The 26,493-nt window shown below is 38.7% G+C and overlaps 1 protein-coding gene across 2 annotated transcripts in view; it reads right to left on the minus strand.

Annotated features, from left to right (window-relative positions):
• Positions 1-26,493, minus strand: part of LOC150091210 (ankyrin repeat and BTB/POZ domain-containing protein 1-like) — a 309,182-nt gene that overhangs the window by 75,472 nt on the left and 207,217 nt on the right. For both annotated transcript variants that reach the window (XM_090382805.1, XM_090382813.1), the window contains one exon: positions 21,731-21,847. In XM_090382805.1, coding sequence (XP_090238931.1) covers positions 21,731-21,847 — 117 coding nt within the window. The remainder of the gene's footprint in view (positions 1-21,730; positions 21,848-26,493) is intronic.

Below are 26,493 nucleotides of genomic sequence, written 5' to 3' on the forward strand. Positions count from 1 at the left end.
AGATTTTTTCTGAAACTAGACTGATTATCAGAGATGAGATTTTAGGAATCAAGATATCATATCAGTTGACAGTGTATTATTTTTTCCAGGGTTTTGTTCAAACAACTGGTAAGCAAAATGGGTCCATAGTTGTGAGGAATAGAGTGATCCTTCCCTGGTTTGGAAATTGCCAGTACATAGGAGTGATGCCATGAACTGAGGAACGAATATTCAAAGAAGATACAATTGTAGAAGGTCAGAAGCAAGGATAATGATTTATTATCTCTAAGTGTTGAAGCATTATGTAATATACACCGATGAGCCAAAACATTATGACTACCTAACTAATATGATGTTGGTCCTCCACGTGAAGCCAAAGCAGCTTGTCCGGTGAGGCATGGATGCTACAAGATTTCTAAATATGTCTTGTGGTATCTGGTACCAACGAGTAATCAGCAGATTCTTTAACTCCTGTAAGGTTTGTGGTTGAGACGCTGCATCTTGGAGTTGCTGTTCCAATACAAACCCCAGATGCTCGATGGGATTGATGTCTGAGGAATTTGGAGGTCAGGGCAATACTTCAAGTCTTCCTCATGTTCCACGAACCAGTCTCGAACAATCCGGGCAGAGTGGCATGGCGCATTATCCTGCTAAAAGTGGCACTACCAGAGGGGAAGACCATTGCCATGAAAGGGCGTACCTGGTCAGCAATGATGTTTAGGTGTGTGTGTGTTGGGTTGCCTGAGCGGAGTCCGGAGTTCCCCCAACAGCCAAAAATATTTAGGTAGGTAGTAGACATCAGAGTGCCCGGCACATGGATGACTGGACCCAGGATATTCCAGCAGAATATCGCCCAAAGCATGACACCACCGCAATTGGCTTGTTTTCATCCCACAGTGCACCCAGACGCCGGCACCTCCGTAGCCAGGTGGGAAGGAGCAGCAGTGCGTAGCACACGCTTCTTGATTAGACCGGGGTTCGAGCCCATCACCACCAAATACGGAGGATGCGGAAAGGTCAGGGAATGACCACCGCATATCCCGGAGCAATATGGCCTTAGTTGCTAATGCTCCTAAAAACCAAATAACAAACAAACAAACAAGCATCCAGATGCCATCACTTCCCCAGGTAAATGATGCACACGTACCCAGCCGTCCACATGATGCAACAGGAAACGTGATTCATCAGACCAGACAACCTTCTTCCAATCACTCAAGATCCCATTTTGATGCTCGTGTGCACACTGTAGACACTGTTGCCAGTGAACCATGGTTAGCATGGGCACTAGGAGCGGCTACCTGCAGCCCCATTTTCAGTATGGTTCTATGTACTGTGTATTATGACAAATTACTCTAGTCACCAGCATTCCAATTACCGGCAAGTTGCGCCACAGTTGCCCTTCTGTTGCCACGTACCATCCAGGAGAGCTTTCGCTCACCTCGAGCACTGATGAGCTGTGGTCACCCAGCACCTTGCCAGCGGTTAGTGGGTTTCCCCTCCTCGGACTACTTTCGGTAGGTACTAACCATGGCCGACCATGAGCACCCACCAGCTGTGACGTTTTGGATATGCTCTGACCCAGTCGTCTGGCCATTACAATTTAGCCCTTGTCAAACTCGCTTAAGTCTGCTGCCTTTCCCATCTGAAGAACAAGAATAACACTGATTAACAGAGCTTGGTATCAGGTGTTTTTTATACCGTGTCCCAACCCATGCACGCGCCATAGTTCACCTGCAGTTGCTTCGATTTGCATAACAACTCACTGGTCATAATGTTTTGTCCCATCAGTGTATTCCATTAGGACCAGAAGCACTGTTCTTTGAAGTAGACAGATATGGCTTCTTGAAGTTCAAGCACAGTAAGTGGTAGACTGTAGCATAAAGAAGATGTGATTCTGAAGTTCGGTAGAGATTTTTCAGCTAAAGCTTTAATCTTCTGAAATGATGGACCATATGTAGTTGAGGCATACAACTGTAAAAATACAGTCCATAGGGTATTCACAAACTGCAGGAGTACAAAACTCCTACCCATTCCAGTGGAGAGGATAATGGGGGAAGTTTACTAGGATAATGGGGGAAGTTTACTATTTAGTTGCTTTATTTTTCTCCATATTATTCTTATATCAGTATTTTTAATAATTGAAGTTTCAAATAAAATCCAAGAATCACTTTTAGCTTTCTGCTTAAAGTGAGAAGAAAAATGGATGCTTGAACATGACTGTGGAATGGCAGTAGATGCAGATATTACTATTTGTTTTGTAATGTAGTCGGTTACCGTGTCACCCAGCAGTCCACATGGTGCAACAGGAAATGTGATTCATCAGACCAGACGACTTTCTTCCAATCACTCAAGGTCCCATTTCGATGTTCATGTGCCCACTGTAGGCACTGTTGCCAGTGAACCATAGTTAGCATGGGCACTCGGAGCAGCCTGCAATTACGCAGCCTGCTCGAAGGACTCGTGAATCTAGGAGTAGGGCTACTCCTCTGTGATCATTATTTGTAACAAGACTGTTGTGTCAAAAGAGAGTATAATTTTTTAATGAAGGGAAATACTTGTAGTGTTAAATATGTCTCTGAATGTAAGCATATGCCAAATGGATGCTTAATTATTTCAGGGATCATCCATATTGCTGAAAAAGCCACTGCAATTCCACTGGACAATGTTACTCACTGTTTCGATTCAAATGAAGAAGCTAAATCTGTCTGCTTTCTTTGGAAGTCCATCTGGTGAATTTTCATTTTATCTCTCTTTTGGAAATAGGTTGTGTGTCCCTGTCATCCTCTAGATTGATCTCCAGATTGATTTCAGTTTCATCTTGACTGCAAATTTCAGTGGTATCCATAAGGAAGGAGTCCATGTTTTTTGATAACGGAATCTGCATTTTCTGTTTGGAAAGCCTTAAGTGAGTTTTATGGGCAGCAGGCAATATAGTGGCTGGTGTGTTGTTAGGCCTATTTGAAGTCTGTTGCTTTGAGGATTAACGTACACAAGAGAGAAAGATCGAGCCCATTCAGAAATGGAGATGCTGTATTGGTCTGAATTGATACCAAATGAAATCTTTGGGAGGCTTCAGCATATATATGTCTTGGCATGCGTTGTTGTAATTGTTTTCTTGCTTCTGAAAATGAGACTTCCTTTTCTACTTTGCATTTCTGGATTTTTTTTTTCTCATATTTCTACTGTTCACAAGTTTTAGAGAAGGGTGATTGCCTTTGCATTTGGGACAAAGTGAAGACTGGACATTACAGACAGCTTGGGCATGCTCCATCGATCCATTTAGGACATATTGAGTCACCTCAGCATATCATTTGAGAGTTTCCAAATTTCTGACTTTTTTGGCATAATTCTTTTTTCCTGTGTGACCTTCTGATCCAACAGTTCCTGGACAATTTCCCCCCCTCTGAGACATTCATTAGGTTCATTCTGAAACTTTGGAAGTATTGAGAGTGAAACATGGAGACTCTTTAACTGGAACTCCACCAAGATGTTTCGAGCTGAGATTTGCTGACCTAGTGGTTTCAACCACTAGGTTGCCAGATTTCAGTCCTCACACCATCCTTGGGGAACAGCCTACTTTTTCAAGACATTTCAGAAGTTTGAGAAATAGCAATGGATTGCTTATAGACCGGTTTGTTAAAGAATGCAGAATCAGAATACTAAGAGATTCTATTCAAACAGCATTCACCCTCAGTTTCTTTGGGTTGGTGAAGTCATTATCACGTTGATGCAAATCCACAGAATTTGGATTTTTAGTCTTGTCACAATTGTCAAAATTGTCACAATTCATATTTCTGCTCCTTTTGGCACTTAGGACTAACTATACACCAAGGTTTCTGGCCCCCAATACTAGCATGCAGGAGCAGTGCCACAAGGTGATTAAGCAGTTGAGTTAGTTTATTAGTACTGTTAGTGGCGCCTCCGTAGTCAGGTGGGAAGGAGCAGCAGTGCGTAGTACACGCTTCTTGATTAGACCGGGGTTCGAACCCGTCACCACCAAATACGGAGGATGTGGAAAGGTCAGGGAATGACCACCACATATCCCGGAGCAATATGGCCTTAGTTGCTAATGCTCCTAAAAACCAAATAACAAACAACAACAGTACTGTTAGAAAAAGAAACAGAAAGGTAGATTTCCTTTCTGGATCTATGCCTACTTCTTTCAGTATGAAAGACCTACTCTAATTTATAAATAAAGAAAACAGTAGTTGAAACAAAATAGGATCTATTCACTTAAAGGTTCTTTGGATATAATGCTTTGAGGAATGCAGTCAATTGGCCACAGAACACTTGGAATGCCAGAGAGTATATGGAATGCTGCTAGAACAACATGCAGTGCACTATAATATAAAGGAATAAGCCATTTCAATGAACTCTGTCACTTACAGAGTTTGTAGTGTAAAATGGAGCTCCATAATTGAGGTGATCTTACTAAGTCTCTTGATATCAGTGCATCAAGTAAAGTAAGAGCTGACACTTAAAATATTTAGCTTTTTCAGACAGTTTGTTCTGAAATGTTTCATGTGGTCAAAAAAAAATATATATATAAGTTTGCAACCTAAGATGATATCAAGAAATCAGATGCTTGACATAACAGGAATTATTTGCATCTAGTTCCAAGTTTGAATGTGGATGTAAGTTTTGCTTTCTAAAAAATAGTTATCATGAGTTTTGGATGTAGATTGTTTTTTTTTTTTTTGTTTTGTTTTGTTTTGAGGAGCATTAGCAACTAAGGCCATATTGCTCTGGGATATGCGGTGGTCATTCCTTGACCTTTCCGCATCCTCCGTATTTGGTGGTGACGGGCTCGAACCCCAGTCTAATCAAGAAGCGTGTGCTGCGCACTGCTGCTCCTTCCCACCTGGCTGCGGAGGCGCCTTTTGGATGTAAGAGATTTGGAAAATTGTTTTAGGCCCATTCAGCAATCTCACACTATATGGTATGAATATTCTGGGAGTGGCAGGAAATACAGAAATCATCGGCATATGAAACCACATCAACTGAGCTAGATATATTATTGTAACTGAATTTATTCTTATTGCAAACATGATAGCACTAAGTACTAAACCTTACAGGACCTCTTATTCTTGAAAGAAGGTTTTCAAAAGAATAACCTGTATTCAGATTTGATAAGTGCACTTTTGCAGAAAGTTTTGGATTAACTTTGGGGATATCCCCTCATTTGAAATGCCTTTTCAACACCATGACCAAATGTTCTTTTCTAATAAAGGCATTTCATATGTTAGCTTCTGCTCTCATTGTTAAATCTAATGCTGACCTACCTTTACAAAAACTACATTACAGACTTAACATATTATGTATACCAAGGATGGGCTGAGAGGTGGCAAATGAAGTTTAACATTGACAAATGTAAAGTACTACATATGGGAAACAGTAACCCCAGAGCAACGTATCAACTCTGCGGTACTACACTGACAGTGGTGGAGAATGAAAAGGACCTGGGGGTAATTGTGCAGGCAGATACGAAGTTCTCTGAGCAGTGCAGACGAGCTGCAAGAGTAGCTCATGGTGTCTTGTCAATGATATACAGGAATTTTTCTAGCAGGGATAAGAAGGTGATTATTCCCTTGTATAAGGCAATGGTTAGGCCACATCTTGAGTACTGTATACAGGTCTGGAGGCCTCATTTCAAGAAGGATGTAGAACTGCTGGAATGCGTACAGAGAAGGGCAACAAGATTAGTGAATGGAACAAAGGGTTGCTCTTACGAAGAAAGGCTTAAGTTTTGCAAATTACAGAGTCTGGAGACTAGGCACCGGCGAGGTGATCTGATAGAGGTGTATAAGGCTTTGAATGGTTTGAGCATGCTCAATGCCAATGGGATTCTTCATCTTGCTCAGAATAATCAGCTCAAAGGGCATAAATTCAAATTGAGGAAGAATGGATGTCGGATAGATGTGCGGAAATTTGCCTTTGGCCAGCGGTTGGTTGGTTGGTGGAACCGACTTCCATCACTTGTTGTTGAAGTTGATAGCCTAAACAAATTTAAGGCTCAACTGGACAGGTATTTCGAGTGAACGGAGGGGTGAAATGGGAGTGGTGTGTTTTTTTTGTTTTTTTTTTTGGCTGATGCTGAATAAGCTTGCTTTCTTGCATCATATGCCTCTACTAATGCTAATGCTAATGCTAAAAGGAACCTGTCAGGTGAGCAATGATCTTTTTTAGAATCTTTCCCAGACAGCTGGTGAGAGCTGTAGTTCAGTAATTATCTGGATTTATTATTATTAATAAATCCAGATAATTACTTACCCATATGATGCAAGGAAGCCTGAGGCTTATGCTGCACCAGCCAAAAAAAAAATTTCTGAGTTACCCTGAGAGAGAGAGAGAGAAGTAGAAAGGAATCACCAAGAAAGCGAAGAATGATGAGATGCAGCTCAGGACCCTGGGTGTGCCACATCCATACTCACCAGATGTGAACCCCTGAGGCTTTATGTGCTCTTTGCCTAGCTTACAAAACACAAGGACTATTGCACAGCATTACTTGTGTGAAAATGAATTCTCAGTGCATATCCTGTTGTAGAGAAAGCAACATAACAAGTGAATCCTTCTCAATATGGGTCATTATTGCATAACAGATTTCATCTGGATCAGCAGTGCTCTTTGTTTGTAAAAAACTCTTTGGGTTATGATATTGTAAAAGGTTGAAAGAGGTTGTTTATGCATGGGTATGGCACTTTCATCATTTTTACTACCCAGGTAGTATGAATGCATCGTTTATTGTAAAATGTATTCATCTATACTTCCTGGGTAGTAGAAATGATGGAAGTGCCATACCCATGCATAAACAACCTCTTTCATACTCTTAGACATTCAGTCAAGAAATATATTTTTTTAAAAGGTTGGTTATAAAAGTTGGTCATTATAAGCAGTGAAAAGTTCAGATTGTATTTTTCAGTTTGCATTTTATGTTTCTGAAAGATTGATATATATGAGGAATTTTCAGCAGTTTTGGCAAAGATTTAACCTAAGACATTTGCAACATCCTCTAGTTCAGCAGTATCTTGCCCATTCCAATTAAGTAGATTACAGGAAAAAATTTTGGTACATTTTTTTTATTTTTTTCCACAACATTCTACTTATTGCTGATTCAAACTGGATCCCAGACTCTCTTTTACTTTGCTACCTGACATGCCAAGATTCTGATTCGGCTTTAACTTTATTTGATCTTCAGTAGTCATGTATCTACAAAACATATTCCATGCTTTACCCCCCCCCCCCCATCCACATTTTAGAAGGTCACACTTTTTATTCCACCATGATTTTGGATATGTGGGAAACATTGTGGATGTTTTTAGTAAAGTTAGTTCATCTGCTTGGATTAGCTGATTTGTGACATACATATTTTACTGCAGAGATTACCTGATTATCAAATGTGGCAAGTTTTTTTATATTTTTTCTAGTTGGTATCATCAAATTTCCATTTTGGAATTCAGTGTGGTCTGCATGGAGCATTTATTGCTACACTGATCATAACACATATGAATAGAAGAAATATGGGCAACATGTTTCATCTATTTGTATATTAAACATATGCATTCCATCATTGAAAACTTTTAAATTGGGCCTATCAATTAGTTTATCAAAGCACCTTCTTCTAAATGCCTACACTGGAGTTCCCATAAGGGATGTTATGTTAAATTTCTCACTAAGCAGTAGGGTCAAGGGAACTGTTCAACTAAGCTACTTAGCTCTTTATATGTTGGGCTTGAGACAGATATATAGAAGCTATTGTTATAGTGAGACAATCACAATACAGGGAGTCCCAAAAGTCATTGCGTATTTTGGTGAAACTGTGATTTTCAAATAAATTTCATAACAAGTATATTTATTCTTTTTTACATAAAACATAAGTATTTGTAATGTGTTAGAGATGTTATTATAATTTTTATTAATTTTTTAATGTTTTCTTTTCAGACCGATAATTCATGATGAATGTTCAAGAGTGAATTTTTGTTGCAACATCTCACATCAAAGGAATGAAGTTTTGTGAAATTAGGGAAAGAATTTCAAGGAGATTTCATAGTCCTGGTCCTACAGACAATGCGATTCATGCACTGGTGAATAAGTTTAAAAGAACTGAGTCTGTGCTTGACGAGGAGAGATGTGGATGCCCAAGGACAGTGTGTGAAAACATTGAATCAATTCGAGAAGTGTTCAAAGAGGACACAAAATTATCAGTTAAGGAGGGATCTTGAAAACTGAAAATACCCGACATCAGTTCAGATAAATTTTGGGTCATCTTTGAACATTTCTCGAATTAATTCAATGCTTTCACATGCTGTCCTTGGGCATCCACATCTCTCCTCGTCACACACAGACTCAGTGCTGTTAAACTTATTCACCAGTGCACGAATTGCATTGTCTGTAGGACCGGGACTATGAAATCTCCTTGAGGTGAGACATTATGCTCTATGTCAGCTGGGTCATCTTTGACCCAGCTGACATAGAGTATAAAGCCTCACCTACCCTACGGCCCTGACCTCACCCCATCAGATTTATTTTTTGTTTGGTGGACGGAAGGCATACCTGCACGGTAAGGTGTTTGAGAGTGATACAGAACAATTTCTGACATTAAACATTGGTGTAAACATCAGCCTTCTGATTCTTAACAAAGTGCATTCACTACCTTTAAAAAATGCTGGAGAAAATGCAGTGAGCATGGGAATTCTTACATTGAGTGATATTTTCACAAAGTTGAAAGACTGCATTTTATGTACATATTTTGTTAGCATTAGCATTAGTAGAGGCATTTGATGCAAGAAAGCAAGCTTATGCAGCATCAGCCAAAAAAAAAAAAAAACCCACTTCCACTTCACCCCTCTGTTCGTTCAAAATACCTGTCCAGCTGAGCCTTAAACTTATTTAGGCTATCAACCTCCACTACAAGGGATGGAAGTCTGTTCCACCAACCAACCACCCGCTGGCTAAAGGCAAATTTCCCCACGTCTATCCTACATCTGTCTTTCCTCAATTTGAATTTATGCCCTCTCAGGTGATTTTTCTGAGCTAGAGGAAGAATCCCATCAGCATTGAGCATGCTCAAACCATTCAAGGCTTTATACACCTCTATCAGATCACGTCGCTGGTGCCTAGTCTCCAGACACTGTAATTTGCAAAACTTAAGCCTTTCTTCGTAAGAGCACCCCTTTGTTCCATTCACTAATCTTGTTGCCCTTCTCTGTACTCGTTCCAGCAGCTCTACATCCTTCTTGAAATGAGGCCTCCAGACCTGTATACAGTACTCTAGGTGTGGCCTGACCATTGCCTTATACAAGGGAATAATCACTTCCTTATCCCTGCTGGAAAAATTCCTGTATATCATTGACAATACTCCATGAGCTACTCTTGCAGCCCATCTGCACTGCTCAGAGAACTTCATATCTGCCTGCACAACCACCCCCAAGTCCCTTTCATTCTCTACCACTGCCAGTGTAGTACCACAGAGTTGATACGTTCCTCTGGGGTTGCTGTTTCCCATGTGTAGTACTTTACATTTGTCAATGTTAAACTTCATTTGCCACCTCTCAGCCCATCTGCTCAACCTTTCCAGATCCTGTTGCAGTAGCATAGTGTCAGTAGTGTCCTTGACAACCCTGCCAACCTTTGTATCGTCCGCAAACTTGGACATTAAGCTTGATATACCACAATCAATATCATTTATAAATACAGAAAACAATAATGGACCCAACACTGAGCCCTGAGGGACTCCACTAATAACATTAGTCCACGATGAGCAGTGTCCATTGATTACCACTCTCTGTCTTCTCCCCCTCAACCACCCCTTTATCCATAGCAGCAATTTGCCTCCAATGTCACACTGCTCCAATTTGTGTAGCAGTCTTCCATGTGCAACAGTATCAAAAGCCTTTCTAAGATCCAAGTATATAATATCAAAGCTATTCCCTGCGTCCAGTTCTTTTGTGACTGCATCATAGTATCCAATGAAATTGGTCAGGCAAGACTTCCCCTTAACAAAACCATGCTGTGTCCGAGCTATAACTGAAGTCTTGTCTAAATGATCCTGCAGTGCTTCTTTAACCAGTGCCTCCATTACTTTTCCTGGAACAGAAGTTAAGCTCACAGGTATATAATTGCTTGTGTCAGCCTTTGGTCCTCCTTTGTGAATTGGGGTCACATTTGCACATTTCTAGTCTATGGGTACCTCCCCTGAGTCCAAGGAAGCTCTCATAATTATGGCTAAGGGTTTGCTTACTTCCTTTGCTGCCTCCTTTAATATAACTGGATAGATCCCATCCACCCCGGGTGCCTCTCTTGTGTTTATCTTCAACAGTTTCTCCTCCACTTTACTCCCAGTTATTTCAAGATTCTGTAGCTTACTGCTAGAGTTGAATACACCTCTGGCATTCCCCTCGCTGAATAACTCCTCATGTGTGAATGTCGATGCAAAATATTCATTTAGTTTGTTAGCTACCTGAGCAGGATCATCAACAGTTGACCCATCAATATCAAGTGGACCAATCTGATTCATTCCCTTCCTTCTAGAGTTTACATAAGTAAAGAACTCTTTGCTGTTTTTCTTTGCAACCCTTGCCAAGGATTTCTCGTAATCTGCCTTTGCCTGCCTAACCTCCTTTGTAACTTGGTTGCATATCAACTTGTATCTATCATAGGCTTCTGTGTCATGTGTTAATTTGTAAGTATCCTTTGCAGTTTTCTTCTCTGCCATATGCCTCATTAGTTCATCTGACATCCATTTTGGCCTAAACCTTGAACCATATTTCTTAGTTGGTATGTAAAGCCTAGTAGCTTCCAAGATAAGTTCTTTGAATGCTTCCCATTTTGAATTTGCTGTTGGTAACATCATCAGTTGGTCCCACTGTATAGAATTTAAATACTGTCTCAGTCCATCGTAGTCGCCTTTACGGAAGCAATAACCCTTCCCTTTACCCCTAATGGTAGTTACCTCTTTGAATAAATCCCACTTCAGCACACTGTGATCACTGCCACCTAGTGGTTCATTTATCTGCAGATTCTTAATGCATTAAGAATCACTGCTGATAATCAAATCAAGAGTATTACTCCCTCTAGTTGCCTCCCGAACATGCTGATGTAGAAAACAATCATCCAATAAATCCAGAAAAGCCTTGCTAGTGTGTGAGTGACCAACCCACAAATTCCAGTCAATATCTGGGAAATTAAAATCCCCCATTATAAGACTCTCTGATTTACTGGCCCACTCTATTTCCCTGTACAGTTTCTTATTATACTCATCAGAGTCATTAGGCCTATAGCAATATAGGCCTAATGACTCTGATGTAATAACTCCTACTCTCAATTTTGATCTCCCAATGCTTATGTCACACCAAACTAACTCAACACTGCACTGTCCAGCGATGTCGACTGGCTTCACTTCCTTGGTTTTTATGTGTTTCTTAACTAATTGCATAACCCCTCCCCCCTTCCTATCCTGTCTATCCTTTCTGTAGACATTGTACTCCCCAAATTCCAGTTCTGCATCCCTTATATCTGTGTGACACCACGTCTCTGATATCCCAACAATATCTGCCTTTGATGTTTTGAGCAATACCTCAAATTCATCAAATTTATTTACTAAACTCCTAGCATTGGTGTACACACAAGTATACCTGCACCTGTTTCTATTCTTAGCTACCCTAACACAACCCATGTGTTTACTTGTACCGCAATGGCTCCCAGCAGTCTCTGAAATATCATGCATCTTGTTTTTCAGGCTTCTGCTCATTCTAATAGAAGCAGTGCAAGAATCTCTTTCACCTCTGCCAGTGGCTACTGTCAATCTATTGGTCTTTGTCTCCCCCCAAGCTAGCAGTTTTCCGACCCATCTAACACTTCCTCGATAGCATCAGCAAATATTCTTGCACCCTTTCTATTTAAGTGTATCCCGTCCCTGTAGAAGCAATCTCTCCTGTTAACAAGTACAGTCCAGGCTTAAAAAAAATTCTACCCCTTGAGCCTTGCACAATCTTTCCAGGGCCGAATTGATCGACAAGGCTCTCATCATATACTCCCTCCTATCGTGTCTGGGCAGAATTGCAGACACTTTCAAATTCAACCCTAATTCTCGGCTTTTGTTCAACAGTGACCTGTACTTGTTAAGTAATTCTGCCGGTCTCCTACTCTTAATATTATTAGTGCCAACGTGTACAACTATATCACCTTTTGTGCCCTTAAAAGATGATATTCGCTCTACAACGTCATCAACCTTTGCCCCTGGCAGACATGTATATGAAGTACAGTTACAATATCACAGATAGTAAAGAAGGGTCTGACATAGTCGAGTGATCAGGAACAAGAGTGCATAGTAAGCATTCCTTGAGTGGACCAGGGTTCAAGCCTGTAACTATTAAATACAATAAATATTTTTATTGACGGTTTATTGTAAACTCTACTGATCTGGTTGTCATGCCGGAGTATAAACAGAAAAAAAAAATTTTAATTTTTACAGCTTATAGTACATTACTTATTCACTCACCTTCGTACAATAGGATAATACAACAATAGAGTATAATATTATACCACACAAACTTTTTTTCTTACCTTAATATTAGTGACTTTTAGCTGCTAGGAATGGTCTGCTTGAAGGTGAGTGATGTTTGTATGCAGTTCCTAAAAGATGCCAGTGATGAAGGGATTGAGATCATCTAGTATGAGGATTCTGGCTTCATACTTTCATGAATCATTAAGGACCATGTTCCTTAATGATTCATCAAAGTATGAAAGTCATCCTGAATAGCTCACCAAAAGAAAAATCCATTGGTAAGAATTTTTTTAGTCTAGTACTTAAAAATTTGTCTCTTACAGTATGTGCCTCTGGAGCATGATGAGATGCAGCACCATCTTGCTTGAAAACAATTCTGCATGATTGGGTTGATAGTGCAGTTGTGGTATGATGACCTTCAATGTGTTCAGTGTTTTGCGTGACTGCATTATCAATGAACACAGGTCCATTGATAATGCAAATTGTCAATGATTACAAAACAAAATTCCACCTGAAACTTGTTATTCTATTGTGATGTGGGGGTTTTGGGATGACCAGTAAACGCTTTTGTACCTGTTGACATGGCACGGCAATTTCAAGCAAGATTCACTGGATCAGAAAATCTTCTCAAGGTGTACACCGCACTGTTTTAACTTCTGTATGATCTCAGAGAATTGAAACTATCTAGCCTGACCATATAAAAACCATATCAGCTTTGGTGGATATGGCATCAAATGTACATGCTCCATCAACCAAAGCAAAGCTTTGCATGAAATTTCTAGCTGTTTGTATTTTGTAAGAATACTTATGCCATTAACATTTTATTTTCAGGGCTGATAATACTCCATCCTCCATTATAAGACATTCTGATTTCCTAACCCGCTCTATTTCTCTGCACAGTTGTTTGTTGTACTCATCAGATCTAACACACTCCTACTCTTATTTTTGCTTTCCCAATGCTACCACCCCAAACTGACTCAACATTGCACTGTTGAGGTGCAATGTTGAGTCCACCCATGTCAACTGGATGCACTGCCTTAGATTATGTGTTTCTTAACTAACAGCATAACCCCTCCTCCCTTCCTATCCTGTCTGTCCTTTCTGTACACATTGTACTCCACAAATTCAAATTCTGCATTTCTTATGTCTTTGTGACACCACATCTCTAATATCCCAACAATATCCTCCTTTGATGTCTTGACCAGCACTTCAAATTTATTTACTTAGCATCACATAACCCCCTCCAGCTTGGTATTTGTGGTGCACTATGGCCATAGATGCTGATGCACCAAATAAATCCCCAATCAGCCAACCAACCTTGATATTGGTCTAAACTTTCAGTCAGCAGGCTTCTCAGTCTCTGATGGTATTTCTCAGTGAGGTGGGCCTTGATCTCCTTGTGTTCTAACTAGTAAGCCTGTATCATCCCCAGATATCTGTAGGTCTCTCCCTCTGTCATGGCTTCAATCTCTTCACTGGTCTTCAGCTGGTAGTTTTGGCTGACTTGATGTCCTTCATGCACTCCATGGGTCTTGCATTTGTCTAGGCCAAATTACATCCCAATGACAGTGCTGAAGTCTTCAGTGATCCAGAGTAACTGTTGGAGTTCATTCTCAATAGAAAATCAATTCCAACTCACATGTAGAGTTTTTCATCCATGTACATCTGGTGAGAGAGGGTGTATAGGTTCTCCTTCCCTTTTTAGGGTATATCCATATTTGCTGTTATTAAGCATGGAGGACAGTTATTGGTTGAGTGCTAGACAGAAGCATACTGAGTTCAGGACATCTCCCTGAAAGACTCCTCTTCTGATGGGGCTCTGGTCATGATGTTTTAACCTTGATAGTGGTCCTTCATTTTGCCACAGCTGCTTCTAGGATATGTGTCAGTGTTGGGTTGACTTTATAGATCTTCACTGTCTCTATTAACCAGTTATAGGATACAGAGTCAAAAGCCTTGCAGTAGTCAAGGTAGGCCATGTACAGGTTACAATACTTCTTGCAGGCTTGCTCCATAATGATCAATTGCTCTTTGCTCATCTGTTTGTTTGTTATTTGGTTTTTAGGAGCATTAGCAACTAAGGCCATATTTCTCCGGGGATATGCGGTGGTCATTCCCTGACCTTTCCGCATTCTCCATATTTGGTGGTGACGGGCTCGAACCCCGGTCTAATCAAGAAGCGCGTGCTACGCACTGCTACTCTTTCCACAGAGGCGCCCCCTTTGCTCATCTGCTTACATACCTTCTCCTGTTTGACCATGATGTACTGGCTCTCCAAGTGGTCTGATATCTTCTTAATTATACAGCTGATTAGAATTTTGTACATTGTTGGGAGAAAGGTGATTGGTCTGTACTTTACTGGGTTTGTGATATCTTTGTCCTTAGCCTTCAGGCAGGTTATCTATTCCTGGGATTTCCTGATTGACTGTTGTACTTCTTCCTCTCAAATCTTCCAATCTGTCATCTCTTTTATGTCTTTGGTTTTCTTTCATTCTAGATCTATCCAAAGGCAAGGCCATTATGGCTAACTTTGCTGCTCCACAGGTTACCTCAGAACTTGAGTGCCTTCTGGTCAGGGGGTTAATTGTCCTCCTTCTGTTATCTAACATTCCTGTAGAAGAGGGAAAACACACAGGTTTTTTTTTTTTTTTTTTCTTTTATTCTTTATGGGAGTTTTTCCACCCTGTGACAGATAGCAGTACCAAGTGCAGAGAGGTTGGTTGCATCTGGTTACTATTATTATTATTACTGTTGGTCACAGAACATTTTTATTACTATCCTACAAGTATTGAGGATCGCAGCTTTCTGCAGTTCCATATACGTATTCTCTGGGAGGCCTATTGTTGCTAAGTTCTTATGGAGGTTTCTTGGCACCATGCCTGTGGTTGACACGATGAAAATTACTTGTTCCATAAGCTACGTGTCTGGATAGCTATCTAGCAGAAGGCTCTCCCACAAAGCCTTCTGCCAGATAGCTAGTCAGGGTAAGAGGAAAACATACAGGTATTTTTTTTCTTTATTATTATTATTATTATTATTATTATTATTATTATAATTGGAGCAACAAAAGCCTCTGACTTCCTTGCACTTTATGGACAATAGTGTCAAATCACCTACATTTCATTCAAAACAATTATATTAAAGCAGGTAATAAACAATACTTGATATTTGCCATAAAAATTTAAACATTAATAAATATTTCATCTTTATCACTGCTGTCATCAGTGGAGACTCAAAATGGTCCATTTTGCAAATATTACACAATTCCATTAGTTATGCCATTTCATTCAAAATGCTTACATCTTGCCATAACCATAACGAATGCATGATTTGTACCAGCACAATATATTTTAACAAAAACAAAGTAAAAAGATGCCATTCTTCTTTTTGGGTAACATCCAACTGAAATTCCCACTTTTCATCAATAAACTTTGTATATTTTTTATTTTATTCTTGACAGTTTGTGTAAGTTAAGGTATTTCACCTGCTACAAACTGATAGCAATAGCAATTTTTCTGTTATATGATATTTTAATTAGAAAATGCAAATCTACTTTCTCAGTATTAATTAAGATTTAAAATATAAAGAAAGATAAAAGTATATGCATCCCTAATCTCTTAAAAATAATATTTCTTTCTTTTGTCATCTGCTGCTGCTGCTGCTGTTGGTATTAGTACAAGCAAAATGATGAAAGGTAACAAAGCTTAACAGCACTGGCTATAACAATTTGGCCAATTTTCTTTAATTTATTCAAACTCCGCACTTTCACATCAGTTCGAAATTTAATCAATCAATTACTCAATAGGTAAAGGCAAATTTTCAATTACACACCCATTTAAAGCCTTAAACACTTCACTCACATCTCCTCACAGTTGTCTGATTCCTGGACACTGGAATTTAAGTATTGAGTATCAAGGAATTTAAAGAATTCAAAGATTCTTTCTTGGTAACAGTAACCCTTTGTCACTGACCAATCTTGTTTTGCTTTTCTCTGAACCTATTCTAACAGATCTACATTCTTCTTAAAATGAGGCTTCCAAAATTGTATATAGTATTAGGTTGCTGGTTAGGTTCCAGGTGTAACCTAACCATTTTCTTAAACAACTGGATAATCATCTCTCTTTCATTCCAGAAAAATTAATGTATATCACTGGCAGAACCCAGTGAGCTGCCTCAGCAGCATGTCTCAGTGAATTTCTTGTTAGTATATATAAGTATATCATTTTCATCTATCTTGAGTACCATCCAAATTGGTATGTTATTTTGTCATTACCACAACCTAAAATGCAGTACCATGCATTCACAATGTTAAACCTTAAATGCCATTTATCGTAATTTATCTAGATCTTGTGGAGTAGCATTTCTTGCTTACTGATAGTATTCACCTGCTAATCTTTATATCATCAGAACAGTTATAGAGTACAATATACTTGATATGTCTATATCATTAATAAATATTAATACAGTAAGGGGCTCAGATACAATAAGGGGCCTGACAATGAATCCTGAGGGACTCCATTCATAACATTAATCCAACAAAGGGTAGTGTCCATTAATAAACATTGTCTTCTACCACTCAACCATTGTTTAAGTAATGCAACTGTTCACAAGCACAAATAACAAAGTAACATTTGATAACGTACAATTTAATGAAAATTTACAATGCATTCAGTGAATAAAAAAATAAGTATAACTTTATCCACCAATTTGAAGTGTTGGTCAAGACATCAAAGGCGGATATTGTTGGGATAGCAGAGACATCACACAGATATAAGGAATGCAGAACTGGAATTTGGGGAGTACAATGTATACAGAAAGGATAGACAGGATAGAAAGGGAGGAGGTGTTATGCTGTTAATTAAGAAAAACATAAAATCAAAAGAAGTGCGCCCAGTTGATATAGATAAACGGTGCACTGTTGAGTCAGTTTGGTGTGACATAAGCAAAGCGAAAGCAAAAATAAGAGTAGGAGTGTGTTATAGGCCTAATGACTCAATGAGTACAATGAACAATTGTTCAGAGAAATAGAGTGGGCTAGTAAATCAGAATATCTTATAATGGGGGATTTTAACTTCCCAGATATTGACTGGAACTTGTGGGTGGGTCACTCACACACTAGTAAGACTTTTGTGGATTTACTGGATGATTGTTTTCTGCAGCAGCATGTCATTCGTGTATTAAGAATTTGCAAATAAAGGAACCACTAGGTGGCAGTGATCACAGTGTACTGATGTGGGATTTACTTAAAGATTTAATTACCATCAGGGGTAAAGGAAAGGGTTTTTGCTTCCGAAAAGACAAGTACAGTGGTCTCAGAAAGTTTTTAAATTCAGAAAGTTTTTAAATTCTGTACAGTGGGATCAACTGACGACGTTACCAACAGTAAATTCTAAGTGGGAAGCATTCAAGGAATTAATCGTGGATGCTACTAAAAGTTTCATACCTATTAAGAACTATTGTTCTATGTTTAGGCCTAAATGGTTATCTAATGAACTAATGAGACTCGTAACACAGAAGAAAAATGCAAAGGCAGAGGCAAAGGCAGATTACGAGAAATCCTTGGCAAAAGATGCTAAGAAAAACAGCACAGGTTTCTCTACTTATATAAACTCTAAAAGGAAGGGGATGAATCTGATTGGTCCACTTGACGTTGATGGTTCGACTGTTGATGATCCTGCTCAGACAGCAAACAAACTGAATGAGTATTTTGCATCTACATTCACACGTGAGGAATTATTAAGGTTTGAAAATGGCAGAAGGTTATCAAATTATAGCAAGATACTTAATGATTTTGTAATAACTGAGAGCAAAGTGGAGGAGAAATTGTTGAAGTTAAACATAAGAAATGCACCTGGGGTGGATGGGATCTATCCAGTTATATTAAAGGAGGTGGCAAAGTAACTAAGCAAACTCTTAGCCATAATTATGAGAGCATCCTTGGACTCAGGGGAGGTTCCCACGGACTGGAGATGTGCAAATGTATCCCCAATTCACAAAGGGGGATCAAAGGGTGACACGAGTAATTACAGACCAGTTAGTTTAACTTCTGTTCCGGGTAAAATAATGGAGTCACTGGTTAAAGATGCATTGCAGGAGCATCTAGACAAGACTGCAGCAATAATTCAGACACAGCATGGGTTTTTTAAGGGAAAGTCTTGTATGACAAAGTTGATAGGATATTATGATGTGGTTACAAAGGAACTGGATGCAAAAAATAATTTTGATATCATATATTTGGATTTCAGGAAAGCTTTTGACACTGTTCTGCATGGAAGACTATTGTACAAATTGGAGCAGAATGGTATTAAGGGTAAGTTGCTACAATGGATAAAAGGATGGTTAAGTGGGAGAAGACAGAGGGTGGTAATCAATGGGTTCTGCTCTTCGTGGACTAATGTTATTAGTGGAGTCCCACAGGGTTCAGTGTTGGGTCCACTGTTGTTTTGTATATTTATCAATGATATTGATGAAGGTATATCAGGCTTAATGTTGAAGTTTGCAGATGATACAAAGGTTGGCAGGGTTGTTAATGACAGTAATGGCAGTTTGCTACTGCAACAGGATCTAGATAATTTGGGCAGATGGGCTAAGAAGTGGCAACTGAAGTTTAACGTTGACAAATGCAAAGTACTGCATATGGGTAGAAGTAATCCCAGAGAAACGTACCAACTGTGTGGTACTACACATAAGGTGGTAGAAAATGAAAAAGACCTGTGAGTAATTGTGCAGTCAGATATGAAGTTTTCTGAGCAATGCAGACAGGGTGCCAGGGCAGGTCATGGGGTTTTGTCAATGATAGCTACTTCCAGCAATCAACAACACATTAAATGAAGGCAAACTTCCATACATTTCTATTTCGCAATCATCCTTCCTCAATTTGAATTTATGCCTGCTCATGTGCATAGACTGAGCAAGAGGAAAAATACCATCAGTAATGAGTTGCTTGAGCCAACCAGATCAATCACACCTCAATCAGATCACCTCGTAGGTGTGTAGTCTCCAGATGCAGCAATTTGCAGCATTGTCTGATATAATGTTGCCATATATAAAGTAGTATTATCTCTGCATAACTGGTAATTTGGAGTAGGATTGTTATTGTATTTACCTTTTCATTTAGAATTAGAAGTGTAATTATCATTTTTTAATTTAGAATTAGACGTGTAGTTATCATTTTTTCATATAGAATTAGAAGTGTAGTTATTATTTCTGACACTCTTATTATGTTAGTGAATTTGTTTCTTAAAGTTTATAATTGCTTAAGGAACCACATTCAACTTCTGAGTACTGTATACAGTTCTGGTTGCCCCATCTTAGGAAGAATGTGGAGTTACTGGAACAGGTACAGAGAAGGATAAGATTGGTGAGCAGAACAAAGGGGTGCCCTTACCAAGGAAAGCTTCAGTTCTTCAAATTGCGGCATCTGGAGACTAGGCACCTGCAAGCTGATCTGATTGAGGTGTTTAGGGCTTTGAACGGATTGAGCAGGCTCAATGCTGATGGGATCCATCCTCTTCCTCAGACTACACACGAGGGAATACAAATTCAAATTGAGGAAGGATGGTTGCAGAATAGATGTGTAGAAGTTTGCCTTTAGTTAGTGGGTGGTTGATTGCTTGAACAAGCTTCTGAAGCTTCGGTCCATTGTTGTCGGGGTTGATAGCTTAATTAAATTCAAGGCACAACTAGATAAACTATTGGAGGGAATGAATAGGTGAAATGGAAGGGGTTTTTTTTTGTTTTTTTTTGGTTGAGGCTTTCTTTTGTATAAGCTTTCTTTCTTGCATAATTTGTCTATACTTATGCTAATGCTAATTCAAATTAAGGAAGGAATGGAATAATGCAATCATAATTTTGATGCATAAGAAAGGAGATAAATCAGAAGTTGAAAATTATAGAACAATTAACTTGTTGTCCCACATCTACAAGTTGTTCACAAGGGTCATTACTAACAGATTAGAAAGAATGATAATAATCAACTAAAAGAGCAAGTCGGCTTTAGAACATGATTCTCAACTATGGATCACCTTCATATAATATCACAGCTAACAGAGAAAGCAAATGAATATAAAACACCATTATGCCTGGCATTTATGGATTATGAAAAGGCATTTGACTCCACGAAGCATAAGGCATTGTTTTGGGCATTGGAAAGACAAGGCACACACATCCCATATATTAGGAATTTGAAGAAAATATATGAGAATGCTACCTCTTTTATCAGACTAGACAAAGACAGTAGGAAATTTAAAACTGAGAAAGGAGTTCGACAAGGAGACACAATATCTCCAAAGTTGTTTACTGCTGCTCTTGAAGAAGCTTTCAGAAGATCGGGCTGATTGTAGAAAGCAGCCAATGTGAATGGAGTGTACCTAAACCATTTACGATTTGCAGATAACATTGTGATCATAAACCATGATCCCGAAGAATTAGAGAAAAATCTTAATCGATTATGCTGAGTTACTAAGGATTTCAGACTAAAGATGACTATGGTTAAAAAAGTAATGATGAACAATATGCCACAGGAATGTAATCATTGAAAGAGCAGAAACTGAAAAGGTGGATTCATATACTTATCTTGGACAAGTCATTAGCTGTAATAATGATAAATTTAGGCTGGAAGCCAAGAGAAGAATAAATTTTGGATGGATAGCATTCAGGATATATAGTCACATACTGAGGAGCAATATCCCAATTTGTCCAAAATGTAAAATAATGAACCAATGTATACTCCCCACCATGACTTATGGAAGTAAAACTTGGGCAATCATCAAAAGAATGGAAGAGAAGCTGAAAACTACACAGAGAAAAATGGAACAAATTATATTAGAAATCAGATGGTTAGATAAGAAGAGAAACATATGGATTAGGCAGCAAACACAAATGAAGGTTTGGATAAGGACATTCTTATCAAAACTAAATAACTGAAATGGACTTGGGCAAGACACATAGCTCGAAGACATGATGACAGATAGGCTAAAAAAATAACAGAATGTACCCAAGAGGAGTTAAAAGAAAACCAAGAAGACAACAACAGAGATGGACAAATAAAATTCAAGAGTTCATGGGCAGTAAATGGATGGCCATTGTACAAAACAGAAGGAACTGGAAAGTTGCTGGAGAGGCCTTCATCCTGCAATGAATTGAAAATGGCTGATGATGATGTGAATATATTAAAATATAAAAAACATTGTAATATACAGATATAAATAAATAGAGAACATTTTAAATGATAATATGAAACTATCTTACCAAAAGATTTCACCTTTCTAACAGCTTCTTCTATCTTTTCAATAAGATGGTGGAGACAGCACTGACGTGCAAGTAAAATGCAGTCATCTAAAGAGTCAAAGTGTATCTCTAGTCTTCCTAAAAATAAATCTCATATGAATAAGGTATAGACTATCTATTAATTTTTGACTTATATCAAAAATTAGAAATGTGGAACGTTGAATTTTTAGGAACTTAGTTTTTAGGATTTAAATTTTAAGTTACTTTACTATTTAAATCACAGTAAGACAGCTGGTAGGCTCCTATTTAATATACAGATTATTACTAAACTAGAAAATGCGTCCTGTGAAGTAATAAAAGGTAAATCCATACTTAAAAAAAAAAAAAAAAAAAAAAACAGAAGGAACATAGCTAACTTCAATGGAGAATATACACAAGAAGTTTGTTCTTCCGCATGTCTTGGTGGCACAGTCTGTCACTGTAACAAATGGAATTAACAACATGATCACAACATGTGAAAGCATGACAAAACTAATTCACACAAACTGACTTGTGCTACATTTTTATAAATTCTGAATAGCAATTTACATACTGAACAGAAATAAGCACAATATCTCAGAAGGGTTCATTTTCCTATAATAATAAGAGCATGATACATGAATATCTTGCTCTTATTTTGGTGATTTCTCAAATATTTACTAAATGAACAGGAAGTATTTCTATGCGAGATCAATAATGTTCACTTATCCCAGTAAATTGTTTGTTACTTTCAATTAAGTATACTATAACTTATAGAAAGCAAGTTCCACTATCCTCTTTGTGAATTATGCGACCCATGTTTACCAGTTATACACCATCACAAACATGCATATCATTATTTGGCTAAGGTAAAGAAAGCCAACACGAGAACCACAGGAAACTTTGGGAAACTTTTCCCAGTCAAAAGCATTTCCTGGTACCGCAGCTTCAACCCGATATGAAAATGACTTCTACAGATGGTGCGTGTTTATCAGTAGTTTCAGTAGAAGTTGTTTTCCTATCGGGTTAAAACAGCGGGGAGGGGGCATAAACACCCTACGACTGAGGCTGTCTGGAGGGTGTACCTGTAGGTAAATTTCAGCCGCGAAGGCATTACACTCATGAACTCCAATAATCTGCTTTTAATAATGAGAAAAAACTAATCAATACATTGTTATCGACTTCTACACAGCCATTACCGATAATAACATGCACCATCTGTTTACTGAGAATGCAGGGAGAAGCTGAGATACCCGGAAACACATTTGACTGGTAAAAGTTTCTCATGGTGGCTTTCTTTACCTTCACCCATTATTTCTGTTATTTTTTTTTTTAATTATGGTGATTCTAAACATAAAAGTTATCTGGAACCTTTAGTACTATGAGTGAGTTAACACTAAGAAAACACTTGATGATGATATACCTAATTTCTGCATATTATAATTTTGGGAAACATATATAGAGAAAGGCTCTTACACAGGGCAGAAGACAGTTTAGAAATGAACCATGAACTGATTGACCAATTGAGGCAAGTTTTCAAACTGATTTGCATAAAGAGATGGAATTACAGATGCTTCTTGAAGAGTAGTGCCACTGGAAATAACTCTGCAAAAGGCATGCAAACAGAAACTGGATACCTGTGTGATAAGAAGTGAGAGATCATTAATTAACCTGAATGCTATCTTCTGAATAGAGTATAGAAGTTCAAGATATTCTGGGAAAATGACACCAAATATGGAAACAATATTTCATGGTAGAACATATTTGTGATTTGTACAGAGTTAGTAGTTTAAGAAAAGTAAAATTGAGAGAGAGTGGCCATTCTGTATCTAACTTCTGTGTGGTGTGGTGTGGTCTGGTCTAAGGAGAGAAGGTCGTGAGTTGCGGGGTGAAGTAGAGGTAGGCGAGTTTGGTAATGTAGGACTTGTAGAAAAAGTCTGAAGAGTAGCTCGCAAAGGAACCGCTCATGGGTCCAGCTCCCACCCGTAGAGAATGAGCCAAGAGTGTACACATGTGCCTATATAGCCTACCTGAGATGGTGCGTTCTGTCCGCCACTAAGGAAAGCAGAGAGCCCAAGAAAAGGGACAAACCCAGAGTGCCACATATCTGAAGTAAGCCTGTTTACCACGGAGAAACCCAGAGTGCCATATAACTGTAGTATGCCTGTCAGCCAGAAGGAAGCCTGAACGCAAGGAATGTGGAATCAGCAGCCATATCGGAACATAAGTCTGTTCCTTGTTTTTTTATTGAACCCCAAACTCTTGGACTCATAATCTGAACTCCTGTAAGAAACTGATTGACAGTTCTTTCTAACGAAGTTAAATTTAAAATAGACAAATTAGTACTACGGTTGAGATAGTTTGTTATGAATGTAGATGATTATGAATTTAAGTAAGGAGTAAAGGGAATGACTAAGCTGATAACTAAAGAGTAATTAAGGTAGAATGAGGGATTAATAGTGAATATTACTGATGTAGGAGGATACCAGTTATAAAATCAATTCTTGTGTTAAAGGCTAGAAACAAATATTCTAAAAGAATAATAAGAGCTGAAGTAAATATTACTGATGTAAGAGATAAAAAAAAAATCAGTAATGTAAGAGAATGATTGAGTAATCATTGAGGATTCAAATTAAGTAAAATACAACTGATACAACTGATGTTAATAATTCATAAATTGAGAATAGTCAATGAGAGAGAGAGAGAGAGAGAGAGAGAGAGAGAGAGAGAGAGAGAGAGAGAGAGAGAGAGAGATAGTGTAGTGTAGTGTACTGTATTGGAGACAAAGACCAATAGATTGACAGTAGCCACTGGCAGAGGTGAAAGAGATTCTTGCACTGCTTCTATTAGAATGAGCAGAAGCCTGAAAATCAAGATGCATGATATTTCAGAGACTGCTGGGAGCCATTGCGGTACAAGTAAACACATGGGTGGTGTTAGGGTAGCTAAGAATAGAAACAGGTGCAGGTATACTTGCGTGTACACCAATGCTAGGAGTTTAGTAAATAAATTTGATGAATTTGAGGTATTGCTCAAAACATCAAAGGCAGATATTGGTGGGATATCAGAGACGTGGTGTCACACAGATATAAGGGATGCAGAATTGGAATTTGGGGAGTACAACGTCTACAGAAAGGATAGACAGGATAGGAAGGGGGGAGGGGTTATGCTATTAGTTAAGAAACACATAAAAACCAAGGAAGTGAAGCGAGTCGACATCGCTGGACAGTGCAGTGTCGAGTCAGTTTGGTGTGACATAAGCATTGGGAGATCAAAATTGAGAGTAGGAGTGTGCTATAGGCCTAATGACTCTGATGAGTATAATAAGAAACTGTACAGGGAAATAGAGTGGGCCAGTAAATCAGAGAGTCTTATAATGGGAGATTTTAATTTCCCAGATATTGACTGGAATTTGGGGGATGGTCACTCACACACTAGCAGGGCTTTTGTGGATTTATTGGGTGATTGTTTTCTATATCAGCATGTTCGGGAGGCAACTAGAGGGAGTAATACTCTTGATTTGATTATCAGCAGTGATTCTTCATGCATTAAGAATCTGCAGATAAATGAACCACTAGGTGGCAGTGATTCACAGTGTGCTGAAGTGGGATTTACTCAAAGAGGTAACTACCATTAGGGGTAAAGGGAAGGGTTATTGCTTCCGTAAAGGCGACTACGATGGACTGAGACAGTATTTAAATTCTATACAGTGGGACCAACTGATGATGTTACCAACAGCAAATTCAAAATGGGAAGCATTCAAAGAACTTATCTTGGAAGCTACTAGGCTTTACATACCAACTAAGAAATATTGTTCAAGGTTTAGGCCAAAAGGGATGTCAGATGAACTAATGAGGCATATGGCAGAGAAGAAAAATGCATGGGATACTTACAAATTAACACATGACACAGAAGCCTATGATAGATACAAGTTGATATGCAACCAAGTTACAAAGGAGGTTAGGCAGGCGAAGGCAGATTACGAGAAATCCTTGGCAAGGGATGCAAAGAAAAACAGCAAAGAGTTCTTTACTTATGTAAGCTCTAGAAGGAAGGGGATGAATCAGATTGGTCCACTTGATATTGATGGGTCAACTGTTGATGTTCCTGCTAGGGTAGCTAACAAACTAAATGAATATTTTGCATCGACATTCACACATGAGGAGTTATTTAGCGAGGGGAATGCCAGAGGTGTATTCAACTCTAGCAGTAAGCTACAGAATCTTGAAATAACTGGGAGTAAAGTGGAGGAGAAACTGTTGAAGATAAACACAAGAAAGGCACCCGGGGTGGATGGGATCTATCCAGTTAGATTAAAGGAGGCAGCAAAGGAAGTAAGCAAACCCTTAGCCATAATTATGAGAGCTTCCTTGGACTCAGTGGAGGTACCCATAGACTGGAAATGTGCAAATGTGACCCAAATTCACAAAGGAGGACCAAAGGCTGACACAAGTAATTATAGACCTGTGAGCTTAACTTCTGTTCCAGGAAAATTAATGGAGGCACTGGTTAAAGAAGCACTGCAGGATCATTTAGACAAGACTCAGTTATAGCTCGGACACAGCATGGTTTTGTTAAGGGGAAGTCTTGCCTGACCAATTTGATTGGATACTATGATGCAGTCACAAAAGAACTGGATGCAGGGAATAGCTTTGATATTATATACTTGGATCTTAGAAAGGCTTGTGATACTGTTGCACATGGAAGACTGCTACATAAATTGGAGCAGTGTGACATTGGAGGCAAATTGCTGCTATGGATAAAGG

This window comes from Mastigoproctus giganteus, chromosome 1, assembly GCF_048544385.1.
Source record: "Mastigoproctus giganteus isolate SK-2022 chromosome 1, ASM4854438v1, whole genome shotgun sequence".
NCBI lineage: Eukaryota > Metazoa > Arthropoda > Arachnida > Uropygi > Thelyphonidae > Mastigoproctus > Mastigoproctus giganteus.